The sequence below is a fragment of the Mirounga leonina genome, unplaced genomic scaffold (assembly GCF_011800145.1).
Source record: "Mirounga leonina isolate KUSES-001 unplaced genomic scaffold, KU_Mleo_1.0 Mir_151, whole genome shotgun sequence".
NCBI classification, from domain to species: Eukaryota; Metazoa; Chordata; class Mammalia; order Carnivora; family Phocidae; genus Mirounga; species Mirounga leonina.
Window position 1 is genome coordinate 69,908,042 of NW_023270377.1, and position 24,171 is coordinate 69,932,212.

Sequence of the window (24,171 nt, forward strand, 5' to 3'; positions counted from 1 at the left end):
TAACTGCTTCTTGACATAGAACACCAACTATCTCCAGGCTGTATTTAGAAATACATGTACCTTTAAGATGGGTTTTTTAATTTAATTCAATTCATTAGTACAGTGTTATTTGGGTTGATTTGTCCACTCATATCCATCCCACTCTTTTTATCCTATAAAAGGTAATTATGTTCCTGACCCTTAACAGATTCACAAGGAACCTGTGCCCCAAATCAGGAGAGGGGTAAACACAGAAAGCAATCCTTGGTGTAAGGGCATCTGCAGAGAAAGGAAAGGGAAACCCACATTGTTAATCAGCTCTCTTTTGCCAGCAGGTGTCACAACAGCCTACAGAAAGGCTGTTTTGTGATTCTGGAAGACTAGCAGCTACTCTGCATTGAAAATAGTGTTCCAGCCCTTCCTTCAAAATGCCAACATTTTTTGGCTTATATCCCTCACACTAGAAAACAGAAACTGCCTTTGCAATTTACATGCATCCTTGCCCTATTCTGGGATCTATAACTTGAATGCTAATGAAATGCATTCTATAACCTTTACTCTGAAAATATAGCTCTTCTAAATTAAAATACATTTTCCAGGAGGCTAAGGACTTTGGGATATATCTTCTTGCGGGCATGTCTATGTGTGCCTCTTTTTTTAAGGGTCAGTGTTGAAAAGTGCTTCTTCTTAGAAGTTACTGAGTTAATTTTTCAAAATTATATATTTTCTAAAGAATTATAAATTAGAAATGATCATCTATTGTTTTAGAATTTTTTTCTCCTTATATTGAGTATTTTAAAAGAAAAATATTACTCTACATTCTTTTGTTAACCAAACCAAATATTCTCGGAACTTTAATCAGTTTTGTGATTTCAATTGTAGTATTTTAGTTAGTTGGGGTTTGTTTGTTTGTTTTGCATTTGCAAAACTTCTTCATTCTTGAATTAGATTTACCAATTTAGCACCCTGCTCAGTTTGTTCTTATTACCAGAGAACTCTACCATTAGCAGTTTAGTTCAATTTCTAGATTTAAAAAATTATGATAAACCATTAGCTGTCATAAAAATGTGATGGAGAATGCCTACAAAGAGTCAGCATTGTTTCAGGTCATTTCTAACCCATTTACTCCTCCAGGACTCTGGGCTAGTGAAGAGTGTTCAGTTTCTATGCCTAGCATCTGTAAGCGAAAGAAGGTTTGGGTCATAGAGAAAGAGAAAGATACCCCAAAACAACATGGAACATGTCCTAGAGGATGGCTATATTTTAACTATAAGGTAAACTCATTTTCAAAAAGTTGCCTTTGTTTCTGTGTTGTCGATGTTTATTTTAGAACATAATCAAACAGTGGGTGTGGCTTTAAAAAACCAGGAGTTGTCCATTGGGACCTGGAATTTTTTTTGGTCACAACTTCCAAGAGATTTGAGTTTTCAGTGTAGGTAGGGGCAAACCTCTAAGGAATAAAGAAACAGCCGTGACACCACCCTTCATTTGTATACTTAGTTTTTGCTATTGACACAGTCATTCATTGTGCTGTGTGACTGTTTCATTAGGTGTGATGCATGCAAGCCTGTGTAACTAGGCCCTGCCCCCAAATGAGCTGTCAACTCCAGAGGGTACAGGCTACATCTTCTCCTTTTGTGTCTTCCCTGCCTGAAGCAGGCACAGAGCTCTGCCTGCCTTGTGAATTGACCTACTAATAATGTAACTCAGTCAATGTCATCTTGAGCCTCATGAAGCTGGTGCTTCCATGCAGAATTGAAATTTTTTTTTTAAATTGCCAGTGGGAATATTGTAAACCAGATTTATTATTTCTGATACTGCCTCCAATTAAGGCCAAGACTTTCCCTCCACTCCTTATGTTTTATAATAAAATAACTTTATAGGCCTTAGGTGGAAGTAATTAAAATGCATCCCAAATTTTAAATGTTTCATTCTTTGATAAAGGAAAAACCCAAACTGTGTCATGATTTAATATGTTAATATGAAATTGCTCTTTGACTGTGGACAGCCAGTTTTCAATCTGTATGTTCAGTTATATTTGGCAGAGCCTTCTCTTCTTTGTGATCCTCTTCTCATTGTTAATTTGTGATATGGGGCCATTTGGATTTTACATGTATTTGTTGAGCACCTAATACATATTTGGCATTGATTTTTTTAAATTGTGGTAAAATTCACATAATATAGAGTTTACCATCTTAACCATTTTTAAGTGTGTAGTGCAATATTATTAAGTATATTTACATTGTTATTCAATGAATCTGCAGATCTGTTTCATCTTGTAAAACCAAAACCCTAAATCCAATAAGCAATAATGCTTCACTTCCCCTCCCCCAACCCCTGGCAAACACCATTCTACTTTCTGTTCCTATTAATGGGACTATTTCAGATACTGCTGGTAAGTGGAATCATACATTATTTGTCCTTTTGTGGCTGCTTTATTTCACTAAGCAAATTGTCCCCCAAGTTCATCCATGTTAGAGCATGTGTCAGAATTTCCTTCCCTTTGGAGACTGAATAATATTCCATTATATGTATATACCATATTTTTTTTTCCACTCGCCCATTGATGAACATTTGGGTTTCTGCCACCTTGTGGCTAAGAATTTTTGCTGGGTGATTTAATATATATATCTTATTTTATTGAATTTTTTTAAATACACAGAATTGTTATCCCATCTTATATATGAGAAGACCAAGACTAGTAACATTGTGTGTTTTTTATGAAACTTCACAGCAAATAAGTGTCAGGTTGAGAATCAACCTCAGGTTTTCTGACCTTGAGTCTGGTAGTCTTGTCTCTTTCCTACAGTTGCCATTTTGTATAAGAATTTAAGAATTACCAGACCAGGATAGCCCCATGACACAATCTGGTGGCACTCTGAGATATCTTCTAAAATATAGTTGTTTTCTAAAATTTTATGGTATTGAGATACATTTTTAATAGTTAATATTTTCTGTTTGATTCCTATTTTCCCAAACTATAAAATCTACCAGTTATACATTTCAATATAAAAAATGTAGCACGTATTCAATAGAACACTGAGTATTACCAAATCTTGAATTAAAACCTTTGACAATTAGTTCTTTTTAAAGCTATTCTACTGTGGTAACATATATTTAAAATAAAATATGCCATTTTAACCATTTTTAAGTGTACAATTTAGTGGCATTAATTACATTCACAATGTTGTTCAACCATCCCCTTTATTTCCAAAACTTATCATCATCCCAAACAGAAACTCTGTAACTATTAAGCAATAACTCCCAATTCCCCATCCCTCCGGCCCATGGTGAGTTCGAATCTATTTCCTATCTCTGTGAATTTGCCTGTCTAGATATTTCATATAAGTGAATTCATACAATATTTGTCCTTTTGTTTCTGGCTTATTTCATTCTGCATAATGTTTTCAAAGTTTATCCATTTATAGCATGTATCAGAACTTCATCCCTTTTTATGACTGAATAATATTCCATGCCACATTTTGTTTTTCCTTTCATCTGTTGATGGACTTAGGTTGTTTCCACTTTCTGGTTATTGTGAATAAATCTGCAGTGAACATTGGCATACAGCTACCTACTGGAGTCCCTGTTTTCACTTCTTTGGGGTATATGCCCAGGAATGGAATTGCTACATCATATAGCAATTCTATGTTTAACTTTTTGAGGAACGAGTAAACTGTTTTTCACATGGCTGAACCATTTTAAAAGCCTGCCAACAGTGTATGTTAGCAATTTCTCCACATCTTTTTTTTTTAAGATTTTATTTATTTATTTGAGAGAGAGAGAGAGCACAAGCGGGGGGGCAGCAGAGGGAGAAGTGGACTTCCCACTGAGCAGGGACCCCAACTCGGGCTCGATCCCAGGACCCTGGGATCATGACCTGAGCCAAAGGCAGCCTCTCAACCAACTGAGCCACCCAGGTGCCCCTGGGTTGTTTGTCTTTTTATTGTTGAGTTGTAGGAGTTCTTTATATATTCTAGATATTAAGGTCCTATCAGATACATGTTTTGCAAGTATTTTCTCCCATTCTATAGGTTACCTTTGCTAATGTCCCTTGATGCACAAAAGCTTTAATTTTACGGAAGTCCAATTTATCTAATTTTTCTTTTGTTATTCATGCTTTTGGTGCCATGTCTAAGAATAGGTTGCCAAACCCAAGGTCATAAAAATTTACTTCTTATGTTCCTTCTAAGAAGTTTATGGTTTTAGCTCTTATATTAAGGTCTTGGTCTATTTTTAGTTAATTTTTGTGCCTTGCAACTATTAGAACAGATGAATCCTGGAGTGTTCTGTATGGAACAGCCACAAAGGAATACCTATCTTATCTCAAAATCACACTTTTGCTGTAGACAGTGAGCAACCCCAAAGTATGAACACAACTGTTTTAGTTACTAATCATAAATTCTCCCATATATAAAGGAGGACATTTTAAGGAAATTCACAGCAAATCAAATCCTTGGCATTAGAGAAATAATTCTCAGAAACTCTCAAAGGTTGTTTTTGGCTCAGGCCTTGGTTATTATCCTCCCCCCAAACTTTTATATCTGCACAGCTTAACTCCAGTCCATGTTTTCTCCTGTGTAAGCAGATTGAGTATCTATGTATAGAGGCATGGTAGCAGTGATGGTGGAGCAGACTCCAGGCAAGGGAGCAAATGAATGCCTCCTTTGAAAGGAATAGAAAGGGGCATGAGTAAAGCGCAAACACATACATGAGAGGAGAAAGACTTTCTGAAGCAGGATTGGAGCAGGATTAAAAACCCTTGTGTAGCTCAAAGTTTAAAAAAATCTTTATTGATAATTAACAGCTAGATTAGTGGTTAACAGCCCTGATCAAATATTTAGAATCACCCCTGACTTTTTAAAAATGTCAAGGTGCAGGGGACATCCTAAAGATTCTGATTTAATTGATCTGCATCAGATCTACGTATCAGTGTTTTGTTTTTGTTTTTTTGCAAATTATTTCCATATTAGTCAGAGTTTCACTTTTTTTTTTTTAAAGATTTTATTGATTTACTTGACACAGAGAGAGAGACAGCTAGAGAGGGAACACAGCAGGGGGAGCAGGAGAAGCAGGCTCCCGGCTGAGCAGGGAGCCCGATGCGGGGCTCGATCCCAGGATCCTGGGATCATGACCCAAGCCGAAGGCAGACACCCAACGACTGAGCCACCCAAGTGCCCCTACGTATCAGTGTTTTTTAAAAGCTCCCTCAGTTATTCAACTGTGCAGCCAATATTTGCCCAGCAACACAACAGTTGCACAACTTAGTCTTTGAATCATCCAGAGGATTTGACTAATAAATACAGTCACAGCAGGCTACCTGAAAAAGGTGATCTTTTGCAGAGTGAGGTTACAGGGTCCCCAAGTGTCCCCACCCACCACGCCTTCCCGTGCATAGAGATGGCTAAAATCCCACCATTGGAGTCTCACTCCTTTGCTTTGACTCTATTTTTTTAAGGGAAATATTTCTGAGATTGTCTCATCTGTCATCTACACCTTGGAATAAGTGGGCTTATCAGATCATTAGAAAAACTGATAATAAGAGGATTGAAAACGGAGAGGAGGAGAGCCCCATGGGGATGGCTCCCCTGATTAACAAAGTTACAGAAGGAAAACTGGGAGGTAGCAATGACAGATATTATTCACATCACAGTTCTGAATGAGCATCAGTATGGTATGTCCCACTAAATTTTGCTTCCTGTTTGTCAATTTCCTAGGGCTAATTTTTGGGGGTTTTTTTTCTAAGAAAAAAGTCCTAGTTGGTTGACTGATTATCCACCATTAAGAGTTTTAAAACTGAGCTACCAGAAGTTAAGCATCTTTTCTAATGTTTCATCAGTTATTTTCTCTGTGATGATATATGAGTTTTGACCCGGGATTACCCCTAGAAGAGTGTGTCATCTAAGATACTTATCACAGCAGAGCTGTAAGCAGAAAAAATTCTAAGTGTGCATGTGCTTGTGTGTGTATTAGGTTAACTCTTATGCTTCTACTCACACATTTTTTTAAAGATTGACTGATTGATTGATTTGAGAGAGAGAGTATAAGCGAGGGAGAGAGAAAGAACAGGAGCGGGGGCATGGGGGGAAGAGCAGAGGGAGAAGCAGACTCCCCGCTGAGCTGGGAGCCCGATGCGGGACTTGATCCTGGGACTCCAGGATCATGACCTGAGCTGAAGGCAGACGCTTAACTGACTGAGCCACCCAGGTGCCCCTACTCACACATTTTTATACAAGAATCTGGATTGAGTGCTAATGGCTGCTTTGCACATCTAGTTTGGGATTAGCCAAAATTTGATTTCATGCACAACATAGCTTTTCCTTTAAAAAATACTCTCCTCTTTTCTAAAAAAAGTATTCACATTATTAACACTTTATTCATTCAACTATGTTGGATGTTGATAATTTGATGGTGAGGAAAAACAAACACAATCCTTTCTCTTTTGTAGCTTACAGACTTGAGGGGGAACAAACATTAGTAAACCAATCAGGAGTATAACTCTAACTGTGACACATGCGATGAAGGGGAGTTACATAGTTCTCCAAAAGTTTTTAACTGGAGAACTTGACTGAGGTGGTCAGAAGGACAGGAAGCATTAAAAGCGGGGGGAGGGGTGGTACAGCATGTGCTAAAGTACTGTGGTGAGAGGGAATGGACTTATTGAAGAAACTAAAGGAAGCATAGAGAACTAGAGTGTGAAAAGTGATGAAAAGAGTTTCTGTTTTTATCCTAAGAACAATAGGAAACCCCTCAAGGGTTTTAACGAAAGAAGGACATGATCAGCACTGAGTTTTGAAAAGAATCATTCAAGTTGCAATGGCAAAGACAGATTGGAGGAAGGTAAGGATGAGGAAGGTTTTAAGAGTGGTTGGGAAGCTACTGTAATAGTCCAGGGAAGAGAGAAGTAGTTTGGGCTAAGATAGTGAAGGCTGTGAGGTGGCAGGAATGGGAAGAATGAGAAAGGACTCTGAGAAATGGGATGTATGTCTAAATGGTAACTGAAAGGGGGATGGAGTGGGAAGGCAAGGAGACTCCCAGTTTTCAGGCTTATATAAATACATGGCTGACTTTGCCAGTCAACATCAGTAAGAACACTGGAAAAGGACGAAGTTTGGGAGAAAGGTCATAAATTCCACTTCCAAATTTTGAACTGGAAATGACTTTGAGATAAAGAATTTATATTCAAAACTTGTTTGCAATACAGTAGAATATCCTTAATTCACAGCAATAATAAGAGATGCATTAAACTTGATCACATTTTGTAAATTAGTAAGTAAATAAACAATTTAAAATTAAGAGTGCTGTACTTCATCTTACTGCTTTGCTTTAATTACTAATGACACCATTTCAAACTGTGTTAGTAAATATGTTTTTGGGTTTTTTAAGAAACAATGAAGTTGTGGGAATAAGAAATAATCTAGTAAATCGTGGCTGAGGCCAACGTGGGGGGATGGGGGAGTAGGAGGGTAGGATGGGGGCGTGTGTGTGTGTGTGTGTGTGTTTTCTGGAAAGATTTATTGAGCTAACTAAACCAATGAGGTTCACTGGTATTTATGAATGGTTCATTAGTGTGACTATCTGAACACAAGGTGAAGAATTCACATTAAATGATAAGACTGCCTAATAATTAGTGTGTGCCACTCTCTGGAATTTGTAATTAGAGAAAAGAGACAAAATGAAAGGAAATAGATAAAGGAATAGTTGTTATAAAATTAAAATCCTTTAAAGCCAATTCCATTTCTTTGTGAAGCAAACAAGGTAAAGAGGACCAGAAGAATTGAAAATGTACTTCCTCTGTTAGTTGGTAACTCCAGGCTACATCAGTGTTTCTGGTTTTTATCCTAAAAACAGTGGACAATCCCTAATAGTTTTATTTATTTATTTATTTATTTATTTATTTATTTATTTATTTATTTATGGAAAGTCCCTAATAGTTTTAAACTAAAGAGTGACATGATCAGGATTAAGTTCTGAAAAGAACTACCTGGGCACTATTGACATTTGGAGCTGGATAATTCTTTGTTATGAGGGGACTGCCCTATGCATTATAGAATGTTTAGCAGCATCCCTGTACTCTACTCACCGATAGCAAAGCTCCCCCCTTGAGCTATGACAACCAAAAATGTCTCCAGACGTTATTGAATGCTCCCCTTTGGGAACCACTGGACTAAATCTAGAATGCTTGAGAATGTCATATGACAACTAGTTAGGGGTCTATTGGCTTTTATTATGTTCCATAAATATTTCCTGGGGAACTTCTTTGTTGCGATGGTCAGAGAAGAGCAAAGAAAAGTCTCTCTGCTTTTTAAGGAGTTTATGATGATGGGGAAGGGTGGGGGGACTCACAAATATAGAAATTAAAGGATGAGGAAAGATGTCATTCCAAAGGAGGATGGGGAAGGATGCTCTCTCAAGTGTAGGCTTCCACACTAGCCTAGAATTGCCTTGTAACTGGGGTTTCCTTGGTGGCAAAATCTTGAGATCTAACCTATCAATGAATGGGTTTGCCTGTGTTCATTGATAAGAGAATAGTCCACATGGAATATCCTTTGTATACAGTCTCTCCTGACTTCTCTGGAAATTTGCCTGATCCCCTATAGCCTGTCTTTTCTCTCTCTCCCTCTCCCCTGACTCCACCTGGCCCTATTAACATGTTTAAATTTCACTGACCCTACCTGACCTGTCCAGTAGTTACTGTGCCACTTCTCACCCCATAATGACTAACCCTGCCATGCCACAGACATGATTCTCTCATGAGTAACAATCAATTCTCACTGCCAAATCCCACAGACTTCTGTTTCTCCTTCCTAGGTTTCCTTGGTTCTGCCCTTGCTTCCCTTCCAACTGTGCTCATGTTTTTCTTCTCTGGCTCTTCTTTGTGGACTTAAAAACCACATCGCTAACTCAAGTAATTAGTGAATTTAAATACCTGATGCGGTTTGATTCCCTAGTATTCCTCTCTCACTTAAAGGGAGGAAGTGTATTTGTAAATAAAACTGAACTAAGCTATTAATTGCTACCTCCAAATTTAAAAAAAAATTAAATCTACCACTATACCCTTTGCAATCAGGCTGGCTCCTTTTAAAAAGGAATACTGTTTTTCAGTGAGCAGAAGACATTGTTTTGATATCCTGCATAACAAAGCACATCCTTGCTTCTGTTCCTGCCGGATACAAATGCATGCAAATATTGACTTACCCTAAAAGCCGGTCCTCTGTTTTACTTTCATACCTTTGGAGCAGCTCAAAGAAAAAAAAATGAGTCATTTCTGCTTCAGAAAATTATAAAGAATTCTAAAGTTTGATCCCCAGTGTCTTTGGGAGGTTTTTAACTCATTTAGGAAAATATGGAAATGAATGCTTTTTTTTTTGGACATTTTTTTAAAAGTGCCTTTTGGTGAAAATCCCCAAAGACCCAAGTGATTGGAAGAACTGGACATCCGCTCAAGATTTCTGTGTTGAAGAAGGGGGAGCACTAGTCGCCATTGAAAATGAGGTGGAGCAAGGTAGAGTACTCCATGTTCAATCAAGCAAAAATAACTTTTTTATTCAAATATTATAATGTTCCCCCCAAATACTAATATTTCCAAATCCACATTTTTTAAGTATTATATTGCTGATGACACATAAATTTTCAGTTTAACCTATGAGGCTTATATCATGACATCTGTAAAAGTACATTGCATTGGGGGCGCCTGGGTGGCTCAGTTGGTTAAGCAACTACCTTCGGCTCAGGTCATGATCCTGGAGTCCCTGGATCGAGTCCCGCATCGGCCTCCCTGCTCGACAGGGAGTCTGCTTCTCCCTCTGACCCTCCCCCCTCTCATGCTCTCTCTCTCTCAGTCTCTCTCTCTCAAATAAATAAATAAAATCTTTAAAAAATAAATAAATAAAAAATAAATAAATAAATAAAGTACATTGCATTGCTTATAAACTGCTGATTTTTGGAGGTTTTTGTCTCCCCAGTAGTAGTGGAAAAAATAAGGACATATTTATGATCTGTATTTCAAAATGGCTAACATAATCTGAGGTATATTCTTTTATAATTGCATGGTATAATTTTTAGATCCCTTTAGATTTACCTGTACACTTGTATTTGATATTTAGACAATTGTATACTTCAGTTTAAGTATAGTAGATAAATCCTCTTTTGTTTAGAAAGGCACTGAATGAACACTGGAAATAGTTTTGTTAATAATACGATGAAATCCCAGGTTTAGCCAGCTAGTGTGTGTCAATTTAAACCGAAACAGAAGTGAAAGAGACTGCATTACCCTAATAAGAACAAAGTAACCAATTCCTACAACTGATTGGTAATTAAGTTTTGCTGTCATTTAAATAGAATCATAACTATAAACAGAATTCTATGATTACCCAAATGGTTTATATGGTATTAAATTTGATAATGTATTCCTGTTTTTCAGCTTTCATTACTATGAATCTTTTTGGTCAGACCACTAATGTGTGGATAGGGTTACAAAATGATAATTATGAAAAATGGGTAAATGGAAAGCCTGTGGCATATTCTAACTGGTCTCCATCTGATGTAATAAACGTAAGTTTTCAGATTTATTTTTTAGAAATCATTTTACCAAAAGATCCTATTTGATACTTACTAAAGTATTTTTTACTTGTTATACCTTATAGGCATAAATTTATATTAGTCTGTTATTAATATATTAATTTTAATAATGTAATTACATATCATTTTCATGTGTTCCATTAGTGTAATTACTATCATAATAATTATTTACCTTGTGGGTTATGAAGTGATCTGTGAACAGGTTTATTAAACGCAAATAAAGGAATAATACTGTTTGAATTTTTTAAATTGTCCTTGATAAAAATGTCAGTGTTATAATAATGCTATATGTTACCATTTTTTAAAAAAACATATGTATCTTTTTAAAGATTCCAAGTCATAACACCACTGAAGTTCAAAAACATATTACTCTCTGTGCCTTGCTATCAAGTAATCCTAATTTTCATTTCACTGGAAAATGGTATTTTGAAGACTGTGGAAAAGAAGGTCATGGGTTTGTTTGTGAAAGAATACAGGGTAAGAAACATTTGCTTTTTTATTCCTTTCATCTCTATGCCCCACTCTTCTCTTCCATATTTGTTTTACACACTGTATGACTGTCATTTTCATAATTAACAGTGCCAGGCACTTACTTTTTGAGTTTTACATATATTTACTCATTTAATTTCCACTACCCCAGGATTATACTCTTTAGTGGGGTTCCAAAGACTACAGAGACCACTTGAGAGATGATCACATTTATGCATCCATTTGGCCATATTAAATGGCTTAATTGCTTTGTTCTGGATTTATGAGTATATTCAGGTAATAAAAAGACATTAAGAAAATGTTGGAAAAGAATCAGAGAAATAAACAAACTAATATTTCCCACTTTCTTGGAAACCTAAAAATGCCTTCTGTGTCTAAATATGGCATGTAGCATGTTTCTAGAGCTGATGATCAGAACCCCCAGTGACTTTTGGTGTGAAATACAAAAGCCATACTATTACACACAGTCAGGGATGTTGATGATCAGGGCAGATGCACTGTAAGTGACCTTGAATAATAAAAATAAAAACAGCAAGAACAACAACAATAGCTCATACCTCATGCTTTCTCCAAGTGCAAGGCTTCCCTGTACCATGCTACTCTGGAAGACCATAGTGTGTGTCTGGAGCTGGGTGGAACTCTGGGCAGGCTGTTGTATATATACTTATTTGGAATATTAATTATACTTAGTGTTGCATGCATGTGAACTCTTTAATGCACTAAGTATCATCCCCAGAAAAGCAATTCCAGGGAAGCCCCATTTCCTAATTCACACTCATCACTTAAACATAATAATAGTCAGGAACTGAAAGAAGATACCCAGTCAGTTATAGCAAGAGTATTATGAGAAGAGTGGAGTTTTGTAGGGAAAGAAATATCAATATACCATGTACTTACACACTTATGATATACCTGGCACTGTGTCTTGGCTTCAGAAGCATTAAGGCATGAAAGCCTCCCAACAATGCTAGGATAAGTAGGTAAAAGTCTCCCCATGTAACAGATAAGAAACTTGAGGCTTAGAAAAAGTAAATAACATATTCGAGTTCTCATAGTTTTGGGACTAACAATGTATACATTCTTTTAGACATAGTATAAAGTGGCTGTGGTTGAGAGTATAAGCACTGGAGTTCACATCCTACTTGATTTCCACATCTGTCAAGTGGGATAATTACTATCTCACAGACTCTGTGTATATACAATGCTTAGCAAGTTGCCAGCATATTAACAAATGATAGCTGTTTCTATTATTATTTCCAAAAAATATGTTATTTAACTACACAAATTCCTTTTTTGAAATTATAATTATAATAACGTATTTAAACTGATACATCAGCAGATTATCGTTTCAACATATAGCCAATATAAAAAATATTAATGAGATCGCTTACATTCTTTTTTTTTTTTTTTGTAGTAGGTTGTTGAAATCCAGAGAGTATTTCACAACACATCTCCATTTAGACAAACTACATTTCAAATGCACAATAGTGCATTTGCTACCATATTGGATAGTGCAGGTCTGGAAGAAGAATGTAACTACACAAATTCTTGTAGCCTACAATAAATGCCCAAATTCTGCTCCACTTCTTTATTTGCCATATAAATATGTGCTTACATTGGACTTAGAGCCTAAAGTCTAACTGCCTGAAAGATAAAGATTTCTAAATAACAGGGAGACAAGGACAAAGTCAAGAGCCCCAATTTGGGATTTGGTTTCCAATAGATCTTTCTTTTTTAGGTCAATGGGTGGCAAAATCATGTTGCTCAAAATCACTTATGTTTTGAAGTTTGATGGAATCAATTACACATGGAGAATTCTTTTTTTTTTTTTAAAGATTTTATTTATTTATTTGAGAGAGAGAATGAGAGAGAGCACATGAGAGGGGGGAGGGTCAGAGGGAGAAGCAGACTCCCTGTCGAGCAGGGAGCCCGATGCGGGACTCGATCCAGGGACTCAAGGATCATGACCTGAGCCGAAGGCAGTCGCCCAACCAACTGAGCCACCCAGGCGCCCCACACATGGAGAATTCTATATGTGTGAAAATACAGATATATAATGGGGGAAACAGTCAAATTGGTATTTTGTCACATATATGAAAAATTTCAGTTACCTTAATCTTACCAATTATTATCATTTTAAAAAATCTACTATTTAAAAAATCTACTATGGTATTATACTGGGTCTTTTTTAAAAAATAACCTTAGAATTGGTACATAGGCTGTGATGAATAAACAGGTATAAAAGTATACTCCATCACAATTTGGTTGGTAAATAGGTTAATTTCACTTTGGTTTTGCAATATGAACTACTATTATATTGAGGTCACATTTTCAGGTAAAAGTCAAATTCCCATTTTGCCATTTTTACTTGGCATAAAGAACCAACATTTACTGAGCACCTGCTGTGTTCCAGGTACTATGTTCTAAATACTGAGTTCCAATTAGTGCCCTATATGGTTATCTCTGAATCCTACCCACACCCCTCTAAGGAAGGCCTTACTCATTTCTTACAGAACAAAAATTTGAGGTTTGGAGGCATTACTTATTTTCCCAATGTCACTTAGCCCTGTATAGTCAGGACTGGGCTTGATTCCCAGGTCTTCTGACCTATCTACACTTCATCATGCTCCTTTTCAACCCCAAATGTAATAAAACCAATAAACAGGGATATATTCCAGCTACTTTGGATCAGACAGTTCAGAAATTCTTGTCTTATTTTTCTGTTTTAGGTTTCCTAAAATAAGCCTATCCTAGTACATAATATAGTATAGAACAAAAAGGCCAAGTGCACATACTAAAGAGGAAATATCTTGCGTGTAAAAACACGGGCTTAGCTGTCACATAATCTGTCACTTGTGAAAAAGAAAGCACCACTGATCATGTCTGGGAAAACCTTGCCTTTTAATTTGTAAATCTCGACTCTGATAGGTGACATATTAATAGTAAGTCTTTATGGAACTGTGTATATTTTAAGTGTTTATTAATGTAACTTTTAAACTTATTTTTAGAATTTATACATGTAAACATTAAACATGATAGCAACTATCATGCAATCTCAAATTTAATAAAGGGTGGTATTTGAGAATATGCACTTGTAAAATTATGTCTGCAACATTGTATATGATGACATAATATATGTCAATATTCTCTTAGTAAGTATTAAGTTCTGCCAGAGCAGTATGTGTTAGGCCGGGTGTAGGGAGTGGAATAAAACCTGCCTAAGGAGATCAGTTCCATCAAAAAGTGGTCAGTTTAAAAAGGGACAGTAAAAAAAATAGGAAATCTAGAAATGGTTAACTATGTGTACATTTTTATTTAATTTTAATTTTTTTTAAAGACTTTATTTATTTATTTGACAGAGACACAGCAAGAGAGGGAACACAAGCAGGGGGAGTGGGAGAGGGAGAAGCAGGCTTCCCACTGAGCAAGGAGCCCGATGCGGGGCTTGATCCCAGGACCCTGAGATCATGACCTGAGCCGAAGGCAGATGCTTAGTGCTTGAGCCACCCAGGTACCCCTATATGTGTATACTTTTAAAGACACTCATGCATTAAATTTCCTAAACGTTCTCATTCTTTAGCATCACCTATGCTTTCAGGTATTTATTCTCATTTTGAAATAGTTCTGGGGTGGAAAACTCTGATGTTAACCACAGAATGGACCATTATGACAGGGATCCAAACTAAGCTTTGCCTCCCCTCTTTCTCAACCAGATGCTAAAAATGATTTTTGTTGTTCTTGTTCTAGATCCCTCTGGACACAGCATAAATACATCTGATATGTATCCAGTCCCCAATACCTTGGAATATGGGAACAGAACTTACAAAATAATTAATGCAAATATGACTTGGTATACAGCAATAAAAACCTGCCTAATGCATGGAGCAGAATTGGCCAGCATTACAGATCAGTATCACCAGTCCTTCCTCACTGTTATCCTCAACCGGCTAGGACATGCCCACTGGATTGGACTATTCACTGCAGATGTAGGTATCTTAAATCCCTTGGAACATCCCTGCATAAGTAAATTTCACATCTACCTCCTTAGTGATATGGCAACTGAAATTAATACCAAAAAATTCCCAGAAATAATAGTAAAGGTAACATTTAAGTAATTGGTTTATAGAATAACTACTGACCAACCTTATGAAGAGCCTATGACTACAAATTAAAAGTATACCTTTTTAGAGTATACAACCACTTGCCTAATTTCTGGGAATTAATGTCCTTCAAAGATTCTCTGAAAATTTCTGGGTATCTGGGGATACTGCCTCATGTGGGCAATGGAACACCTCTTAAACTCAAGCACCTGCATTTGAGTAATTTGTTGCATTTAAGAAATCCCCTAGAAAAATGGATCATGCTTCCTGCCTAGAAATGTGATTATTAATTAATTCAGTACCCCCTTGGAATTTAACACATGGGTTTTCTCTCCCTCTAAAAATGTATTTTGGAAAGTAAGACCTTTTTAGTTTTCTCTTTTTTTAAGTAAAAGTATTATATACTCAAAGTAGTGAAAAGTAAAATCTATCTATTCTTATCCCAACCTCTGGTTCTACTACCCAAAGATAATCACTTGTAAACAGTTCCTTGTGTGTCATTTAGAAATTTTCTACTTATACACATATATACACATAATGAATGAATATCTATATTGTTTTTCAAGTACAAATGAGGTCATACTACATGTGCTGTCCTTAAACTTGCTTTTTGTTTAATATGCCTTATACAGCTTTCCACGTCAGCACATAAAAATCCAACACATTCTTTGGGAGAGCACCACATAAGGATATAGCATACCATTCTCCTCTGAATAGAAATCTGGATTCTTCTCAGTTTTTCACAATTACAAATAATACAAACATCTTTGTGCAAGTTGGATAAATTCCTAGAAGTGAAATTGCTAAGCACACTTTAAATTTTAAGAAAGAGTGCCATATTGCCCACCAAAAGTTCTGATTTACATGCCAACAACTATGATCACATGTCATTTTTTCATATCATTATCAATACTGGGTATTATCAAAATTTTAATCCTTGCCATTGGGATAGGTGAGAGAATGGCATTTTATGGTTGTTTATTGTAGTTTTGCATTACATAATGTTTTAACATCATGTAGTCAATTTTGCATTATGGCCTCTGGATTATGTATCAGACTTGAAAAGATTTTCCCCACATCAAAAGCATAAAATATTTAGCCAAGTTCTCTTTAGCACTTACATTTTCAATTTTATGTATGAATCTTTGATCAATCTGAAATTTGTTTTGGTGTCAAGAACAAGATATTGATCAACTTCACTCTGATGGCTTACTGGGAAATTATGGTGGCAGGGAACCAAGGATTCCCAAAAACTAAAAAAGATACTATTGTGACAGGTATTTCTTTTTTTTTTTTTAAATGTTTTATTTATTTATTCATGAGAGTCAGAGAGAGAGAGAGGCAGAGGCAGAGGGAGAAGCAGGCTCCCCACCTAGCAGGGAGACCAATGCGGGACTTGATCCAGGACCCTGGGATCATGACCTGAGCCGAAGGCAGACGCTTAACCATCTGAGCCACCCAGGCGCCCGACAGGTATTTCTTTTTGTCAGGCCATATTCACAAGCTGTCCTAGACCCCCTGAAAAATAAGTCTAGGGGCGCCTGGGTGGCTCAGTCGTTAAGCGTCTGCCTTCGGCTCAGGTCATGATCCCAGGGTCCTGGGATCGAGCCCCACATCGGGCTCCCTGCTCCGCGGGAAGCCTGCTTCTCCCTCTCCCACTCCCCCTGCTTGTGTTCCCTCTCTCGCTGTGTGTGTCTCTCTCTGTCAAATAAATAAATAAAATCTTTTAAAAAAAAGTAAGTCTAGATGTGGGAATATAAATCTATGTGTGAAGTAAGGGCTGCTCAAACAGCATTGGGTAATGCCACCAACAGTCCTAGCAAGGAAATTATGGCTCAATTTCCCTCCACAGAATGGTCTTAATTTTGACTGGTCAGATGGAACCAAATCTTCCTTCACTTTTTGGAAAGATGATGAGTCATCCATCTTGGGTGACTGTGTTTTTGCTGACACCAGAGGGCGCTGGAGTAGCACAGCCTGCGAGTCATTTCTTCAAGGAGCAATTTGTCATGTACCTACTGGTAGGTTCAGTTCTATTCAACTCAATAAATACATACTGGGAACCTACTGTGTGCAAGGCACTGTGCTAAGCAGGAGCTATGAGTAAGAGTAATAAGAAGTATCTGTCCTCAAGAAGCCTCTGGTCTGGTAGGTGCTGTTCAAACAAATAACTATTACACCAGGCAGGGCTACCAAATGATGGGAAAGAGGTAGTAAGTGTTGTGGGGGTTAGCAGGAAAGAGAACACATCATATCCGCTTGAGAATAAGTAGAAAGACTTCTTGAAGGACATGACTATGGAGACTGGCCTTGAAGAATAGATGGGATGTAGTCAGACAATGATGGGACATGGAGAGGCCTTCTGAGCAGAAAAGTTTGGGCAAAGACATGGAAGGAAGAAAGGACTGAACATGTATAAAGCAAAGCTGGTGTTGATATTTGCCTGCATGGCAGGGTACCAGTAAGAAGAGGTGGGAGATCAGGCTAGAAACCTGCATTAAGAGCATGTATGAAGGAAAAGCTAATTCTGCTTCTAAAACACCGTAAAAGTTATCCTTCCCTTTTCAATAGCATTGTATTTGTTGAGTGTTTAAGAAGTGTCAGACACTAGCTCATTTAAACTTCTTTGTAGGGACACACTGGTTGGATCAGTCAGTAGAGCATGCAACTCTTAATCTCAGGGTCAGGAGTTTGAGGCCCATGTTGGGTATAGAGATTATTTAGAAGAAAAAAATTTTTAAAAATAAATTTCTCATGTAAGAAAGATGTTGTTGTTAGCTCTCTTTTTATAGATAAAGAAACCAAAGTGTGAGGAGGTTAGGTAACATGCCCACAGCCATACACAATTAGGATCTCAGCATGGATTTGACTCTCATGCTTGACCTCTAAAGCAAAGTCCACCTGAAATGTCCCTTAGTTAAGTATTATGTTTTGTTATGCTATGTTACTTTACTGAATGCATTATTTTTCTCTCATAGGTTGATTGGCTGGTGAGGATTTTCTAAATCTATAATATTCAGCACTGCACAGATCACATTTTGTACATTTGAAGTGCCTCTTGCTGACTTCATTCAGTTTCCAGTATTTCCATGAATCACATCCCCCAGTTTTTCCAACCTTTAGGATACCAATTATAAACATGAAAGACAGCAGCACCCATGCAGCACCCAAACTAAGCCTAAGAAGCTACGCATTAATACACCCTGTTATGTGTAGGTAAAGATTATCTTTGCCAGAAATGCTACAAACCAGTCTTGGTTTATAATCATTTTTATTAAACCCACTCTTTCAGAGTATTATCATGAAAATCTCATTACACATATTTATCTTAGTCTGTCATAGAATTTAGTGCAATGTTTATTTTAATAAATGAACCCAGTCATCACCCTAAAATCATAACTGATTTTTGTTCGTAGAAACAAAACCATATGGACATCCAGAGTTGTGCTCAGAAACTTCTATTCCCTGGATAAAATTCAAAAGTAATTGCTACAGTTTTTCTACAGTCCTAGACAGTATGAGTTTTGAAGCTGCTCATGAATTTTGCAAAAAGGAAGGTAATTCTTTTGTGATGGTAAAATGCTTTCAATGCATTCCTTCTTGACATTTCAGTAAACAATATGGTTTTCTTCATTTGTCTGACTATTTAGTGACTTTAGGAGCAACCAAAAAATTGAAAAGATAAATACGATTGAATTTGCTTGTTTGGGGATGGTTTATCTATGAAATTCAATATCCAGGATAGAATTTGAAAGCCTAAAATGACGTCTCAGAATACTACACTTTCCCAAGAAAATGTTCCTTTTGAATGCATTTGAATTATAAATTTTTAAAGTTCCCTAAAATTAATATTCTATGCTTTGACTTCTTAAGTACAACCTTGTATCTTTTAATAAATGTGGTATAATTTTTAATCAAAAATCACTTATTTACAATAGAAATTTTCACTCTGCAAAGACTGAGCTTTACAAATTATGGTGGTATAGGAGACATTTTTTAAATTGTATTACACATAAACACAAATACTTATTTACTGCTTATTTCTTTTATAGGATCTAATCTTTTAACAATCAAGGATGAGGATGAAAATTCATTTCTCCTAGAAGAGCTTTTTGCTTTTGGTTCTTCTGTCCAGATGGTTTGGTTGAATGCTCAGTTTGATGGTGACAGTAAGTGATTTGGGTAGAGAAGAGGAGAGGGCATAAATAAATACATGGTGGTCAAGGTTGATGAAAATGGCATCTGCAAACCAGAAAGCTCTTCTTGGATACATTTGCTGTGAAAAATAGCATGAATCCTAAAGCCATTTCTTCCAAAGACAATATTGCTAACCCTTTTCTATACCCTTGTGTCCCTTTAAATAATCCTACAATACCAAAAATGAAAACAAGCAAACAACAAGTTTATCTTATACTTACCCTCACATCATGAAGATTCTTGGATGGAAACTTGTGTTCACAGACTTAGTCATAGACAACAAAACCCTATTTATCTGAAAATACCCAGATTATTCCTCAATGTTATAAAAGCACAACAGATTTCAGGGATAGTTTCAGGGATAAATTGTGCTATTAAAATTATTTGCTTCTCATAAAAACCAGGGTTTGTGATCAAATGAGAGCATGGCATTCTTCTCTCTATGTAACTGATGGTTGTTGAAAGTACTTATAAAGAAAATTATCTTAATTGGTATGGAGAACTTATTACAGTGGTATACCAAGGTGGAGGGTGGGTCCACTCTGATAAGGGGGAGTGTTTCAATCACAGATATTGTTTAGAATTTCTAGTCCATTGTGACAATAAAAAGATGACTGACTTTTAGTTACTTTTATTGTTGGTCTTAAATCCTTTCAGACAATGTACCCCCATTATTGCTTACACATGGATGGACTCTATCATTGCCCCCACCCCTTAGTACACCTGTGGATTGCTTTTTAAAGAAATTCACTGTAAAATTATGTTAGAAAATGAGCTATTTTGCAATGATATAGATGTTAGGACTTAAAATGATTTCTTTAAATTGACTATAATGATAGGGAATATTTCAAAATTCACACTGTTACCTTAAGAAAGATGATATTCTAAATGAACTAAATTAGCACAGTATATCTAAAACAAATGGAGAGAGCTATTCACAAGGCAACTTTACTAATACCTACCTTTTGATGTTGAGTTCATGACTGTACCTACTGAGTTGCATGCATCAGATAAGGAGACAGTCTCATTAAATTGAGGAGCTGCTTTTTATGGTTCACTCCAGTCTTAGTATATTTGATAATTGTACATATAATTCATAGTAAGTCAGCAATTTTTCCACAGATGAAACCACAAAGTGGTTTGATGGAACTCCCACAGACCAGTCAAACTGGGGCATTCGGAAGCCAGAGATGGATCATGTCAAACCCCATCTATGTATTGCCCTGAGGATCCCCGAAGGAGTATGGCAGTTATCCCCATGTCAAGAAAAAAAAGGATTTATATGCAAAATGGGAGCAGGTGGGTAAAGCCAGAGGGTAATTCTTCATTTTGATGTTACCCTGACTAATGTTGACCCACCTCTTTAGCATTTAAAGCTTTGAAAATCCAAGTATTCGGGGAGTATTCAGATAGATTCTAACATTATCATTTCATTCAACATCAAGTAAGTCAGAGGACATTTCAGCTCCTTCTTTCTCTAATATGAAGAAAAAAAAAATCATTATAAAGACTATGACTTTCCAGTGTCACCCTAGCCGTTAATGGGCAAAAAAGTAGTTTAACCTCAAAAAAATAGAACTAGTAATATTAACCAGCAACCCTTATTCTGGCAACTGCTGCTCAGAAATTTTAAGATTCATCTTCGGTCCCAGAAAATATAATCTAGGCCTAGATATTCTTGCTGTGGATAAGTAGATGTGATTCTCTGTTGCTAGCCATAATATATTATAAAAGTCATAGTTTAACTTTACCTTCAGCTACATAGTTTGTGGTGATAAAAAGAAATAATAATTTTAGAAATCTAAGCCAGAAAATTGTAGTCAATTGCAAACAATACAGAGATTTCTAAGATAGGATGTTAACAATGATCATTAACAGTAGAAATGTGTTTTTAATAATAATCACATTTCTAGATGCCAGTATTGCAGAGAAGGAGGAATTGGTGTGGCCTCGGCTGCTGGTGAAGGTTTCTGAGAAGAGATAAGGTTTTGGAATCCCAAAAGATAAAGAGAATAGAGAAGGGAAGCCATATTAAACAAAAGTCCCAGTATGACTAAAGGCAGCAATTGAGAATAAGCTTATATTAGAGTGAAGGGCTCACATTAGGTAGTGATGGGAATAAAACTGGACAGTAATGTAGGATCCATTCGCAGAGAGTACCAGTCTCAAGAGCTGAACTTCATGGTGAAGAAGACAGGGAACTGGTAGGTGCTCTGTAGACACCTGCTGTGAAATCACACTCATCCAGATGTAAAGGGAGGCAGTTGTAATTTGAATGATAGAACTAGGAACACGAGGAAGAGTAGAAGTGGGAAAAGAGAATCATCAGGCTTTGGTGATCTGATTAGACACTGGGTGGGAATGAAGGAGAAAAAACTGGTAGGTGTCTGCACCAACAGTTAAGCCCAGTAGTGTGGATAGCAACTCTTGTGGAAAACATGACTAAGCCTAATAAGTAGTGTGCCCAAGTGATCAATAGCATTCAATTTCAAGAACAGATCAGAAATACCTCGTGTCTGTACAGGACTTTAAAGCTTCCTGTAATATGGAGGACACCTCTTTCATCCCTCACAGCAACTTCCTAAGGCAATGGAGCAGATACAATATTCCCATTTTACACATGAGAAAAGCACTTGTCCAAACTGGGGCTACATCAAGGACCATGCTCCAAATATTCTGACTCTACATGCTCCTTCTATATCTGCCCTCTGCATGCATCCAGAGAATAAATATTCTTTTAACAGTCTTTCTTTAAAAAGTATCTTCACACACACATAATATATGTTTTCAATAGTATTATGAAAAAGTATGCAGTATTATTTTTAAGTTGCAAAAACAAGTTCTGTTAATGTGGTTTTGCTGTTGGTGACAATGTTTCTTTTAAATCTCTTTTAAGTGTGTAAGAGTGAATGGGCATAAGTATTGCACCAAGGCACTTTCTCCACTCGCAATCCCTTTACTGATCTTCCTCTGAGTCATTCTCTACATATTTCTCTGGATCTTTACCTAGATTAAAAATAGCAGAACTCAAATTTAGAGATAGAGCCTATTTGAAAGAGATACATTTCTACAGTAGAAAGTCCTCAAACAGAACCCTCCAATTTTTTGAATGGGGGAGCTGTTACTCATTTCCTGAGATTCTTGAGATTGCAAAGGTGAGAAGGTGCTGATTTTAAAATCCTTGCGTGGAGGTAAAGAGATTATCATTGCTGGACAAACTCCATCTCAGAGCTTAACAAAACTTAGTTCCTTGCAGGCAGGGACTATATTTTATTTGTATTTCTATTACAGCACAGTGCTGAGACTAGATGGAACTTTTTCAGCTTAAAAAAAAAAACAGCATATGTGTTTGTGAGCAATGATAATGATTACAATAAATCAGGGGTCAGCAAAATTTTCTTGTAAAGGGCCAGACAGTAAATATTTTAGGCTCTGGGGGCCATATAGTCTCTGTCACATTGTCATTGTAGCATGAAAGCAGCCACAGACGATACATAAACGGATGAGTGTGGCTGAGTTCCAGTAAAACATTATTTATAAAAACAGGCACCAGATCTGATCCATGAGCCATAGTTTGTTGAGCCCTGCTATAAATAATAACATAATTTTGCCGAATTAAAAGAAAATTTTCATCTCAGTTTTTTTTTTTTTTTTTTGTATTTGGTTTTAGATATTCACCCAGTAAAGGAGCACTCAGGAAAAGGTAGGTTTGAACAGTACAGAACATTTTGATTTCTCTTAGAAATAATAATATAGAAAGTAACTATGTGACAGTATCTATCTTAACTCATTGTCATTGAACTTTTCCTTTCTGCATCTTTTTTCAGGACCAAGTCACAGTATTGTACCTCTTGCAGTAGCGTTGACACTGACAGGAATTCTGGCACTTTTCACACTTTCCTTCTGCATATACAAGCACAACAGAGGTATCTTCAGGAGACTTGCACAGTTTAGGAATCCTTACTACCCTACAGCCAACTTCAGTACAGTACATTTGGAAGAAAATATTCTCATTTGTGATCTTGAGAAGAATGACCAGTAACAATGAATTCAGAGAACACTACAGCCCTAATGATAAGTAAAGACTTACGAGGAGTCTCCCCTGCATTTTCCTTTACATACCAGATGCCACTATAATGTGAATTGTGTCACTATTTTAATTATTCTTAAACTGATTACTGGTTTTGAACTGTAACCAAATCAGATGGGTGTTGATTTATTCATTTCCCCAAACTGTGATCTATTCTTAAAATGGGGAAATTATACAATGGTTACTAGTCAGAAAACAAGAACTATTAAAAATAACCCCCTATTGAAGACTCTCGAACCAATGTGAATAGCAGGTTTTGTATTAATATGTTTCTACTGAAATTTAAAAAGAATTTTCAAACTAATCTGATATCTATTCAGACATTTACTCACACTCATTCCATTAAAAAAGAGAGGAAGCAAAACAAATTTTAAAACTCTATGCTTGTATACAAGATGAAAAGTTAAAGGTCTCTGAGAGGTTTCTTGTTTGTTTTCTAATTCAATCATTTTAACATCAGGGCTTAGAAAACAAATTTCTAAGCTTAAAACTCACACATTCTGGGCTCTAAACTAATATTTATGGTGATATTTGTTTTTATTAGTTCTGACTTCTCAAACTAAAGAAGAAAAATTACCTGTCTTTAAATAGGGAAGATCTTGGTTAGCATAATGTGGCCTAAAACCTTCATTTACTAAATGATGACTGTTTGTTATTTTAAAATATAGATAAGCTTAAAGGAATTTATTGAAGTTTTGCTATTGTCAAAACTCATGGCCTTTATTAAAACTAAAG

At 36.4% G+C, this 24,171-nt stretch overlaps 1 protein-coding gene across 2 annotated transcripts in view; it reads left to right on the forward strand.

Moving 5' to 3' along the window:
* The window catches only part of PLA2R1 (phospholipase A2 receptor 1), a 114,466-nt gene extending 90,693 nt beyond the window's left edge, over positions 1–23,773 (forward strand). For both annotated transcript variants that reach the window (XM_035007936.1, XM_035007937.1), the window contains 11 exons: positions 1,114–1,253; positions 9,367–9,484; positions 10,403–10,533; positions 10,890–11,037; positions 14,797–15,035; positions 17,002–17,170; positions 18,566–18,706; positions 19,202–19,318; positions 20,469–20,645; positions 23,017–23,049; positions 23,174–23,773. In XM_035007936.1, the coding sequence (XP_034863827.1) occupies positions 1,114–1,253; positions 9,367–9,484; positions 10,403–10,533; positions 10,890–11,037; positions 14,797–15,035; positions 17,002–17,170; positions 18,566–18,706; positions 19,202–19,318; positions 20,469–20,645; positions 23,017–23,049; positions 23,174–23,388 (1,628 nt within the window). In that variant the 3' untranslated portion in view covers positions 23,389–23,773. The remainder of the gene's footprint in view (positions 1–1,113; positions 1,254–9,366; positions 9,485–10,402; positions 10,534–10,889; positions 11,038–14,796; positions 15,036–17,001; positions 17,171–18,565; positions 18,707–19,201; positions 19,319–20,468; positions 20,646–23,016; positions 23,050–23,173) is intronic.
* Positions 23,774–24,171: the final 398 nt, after the last annotated feature.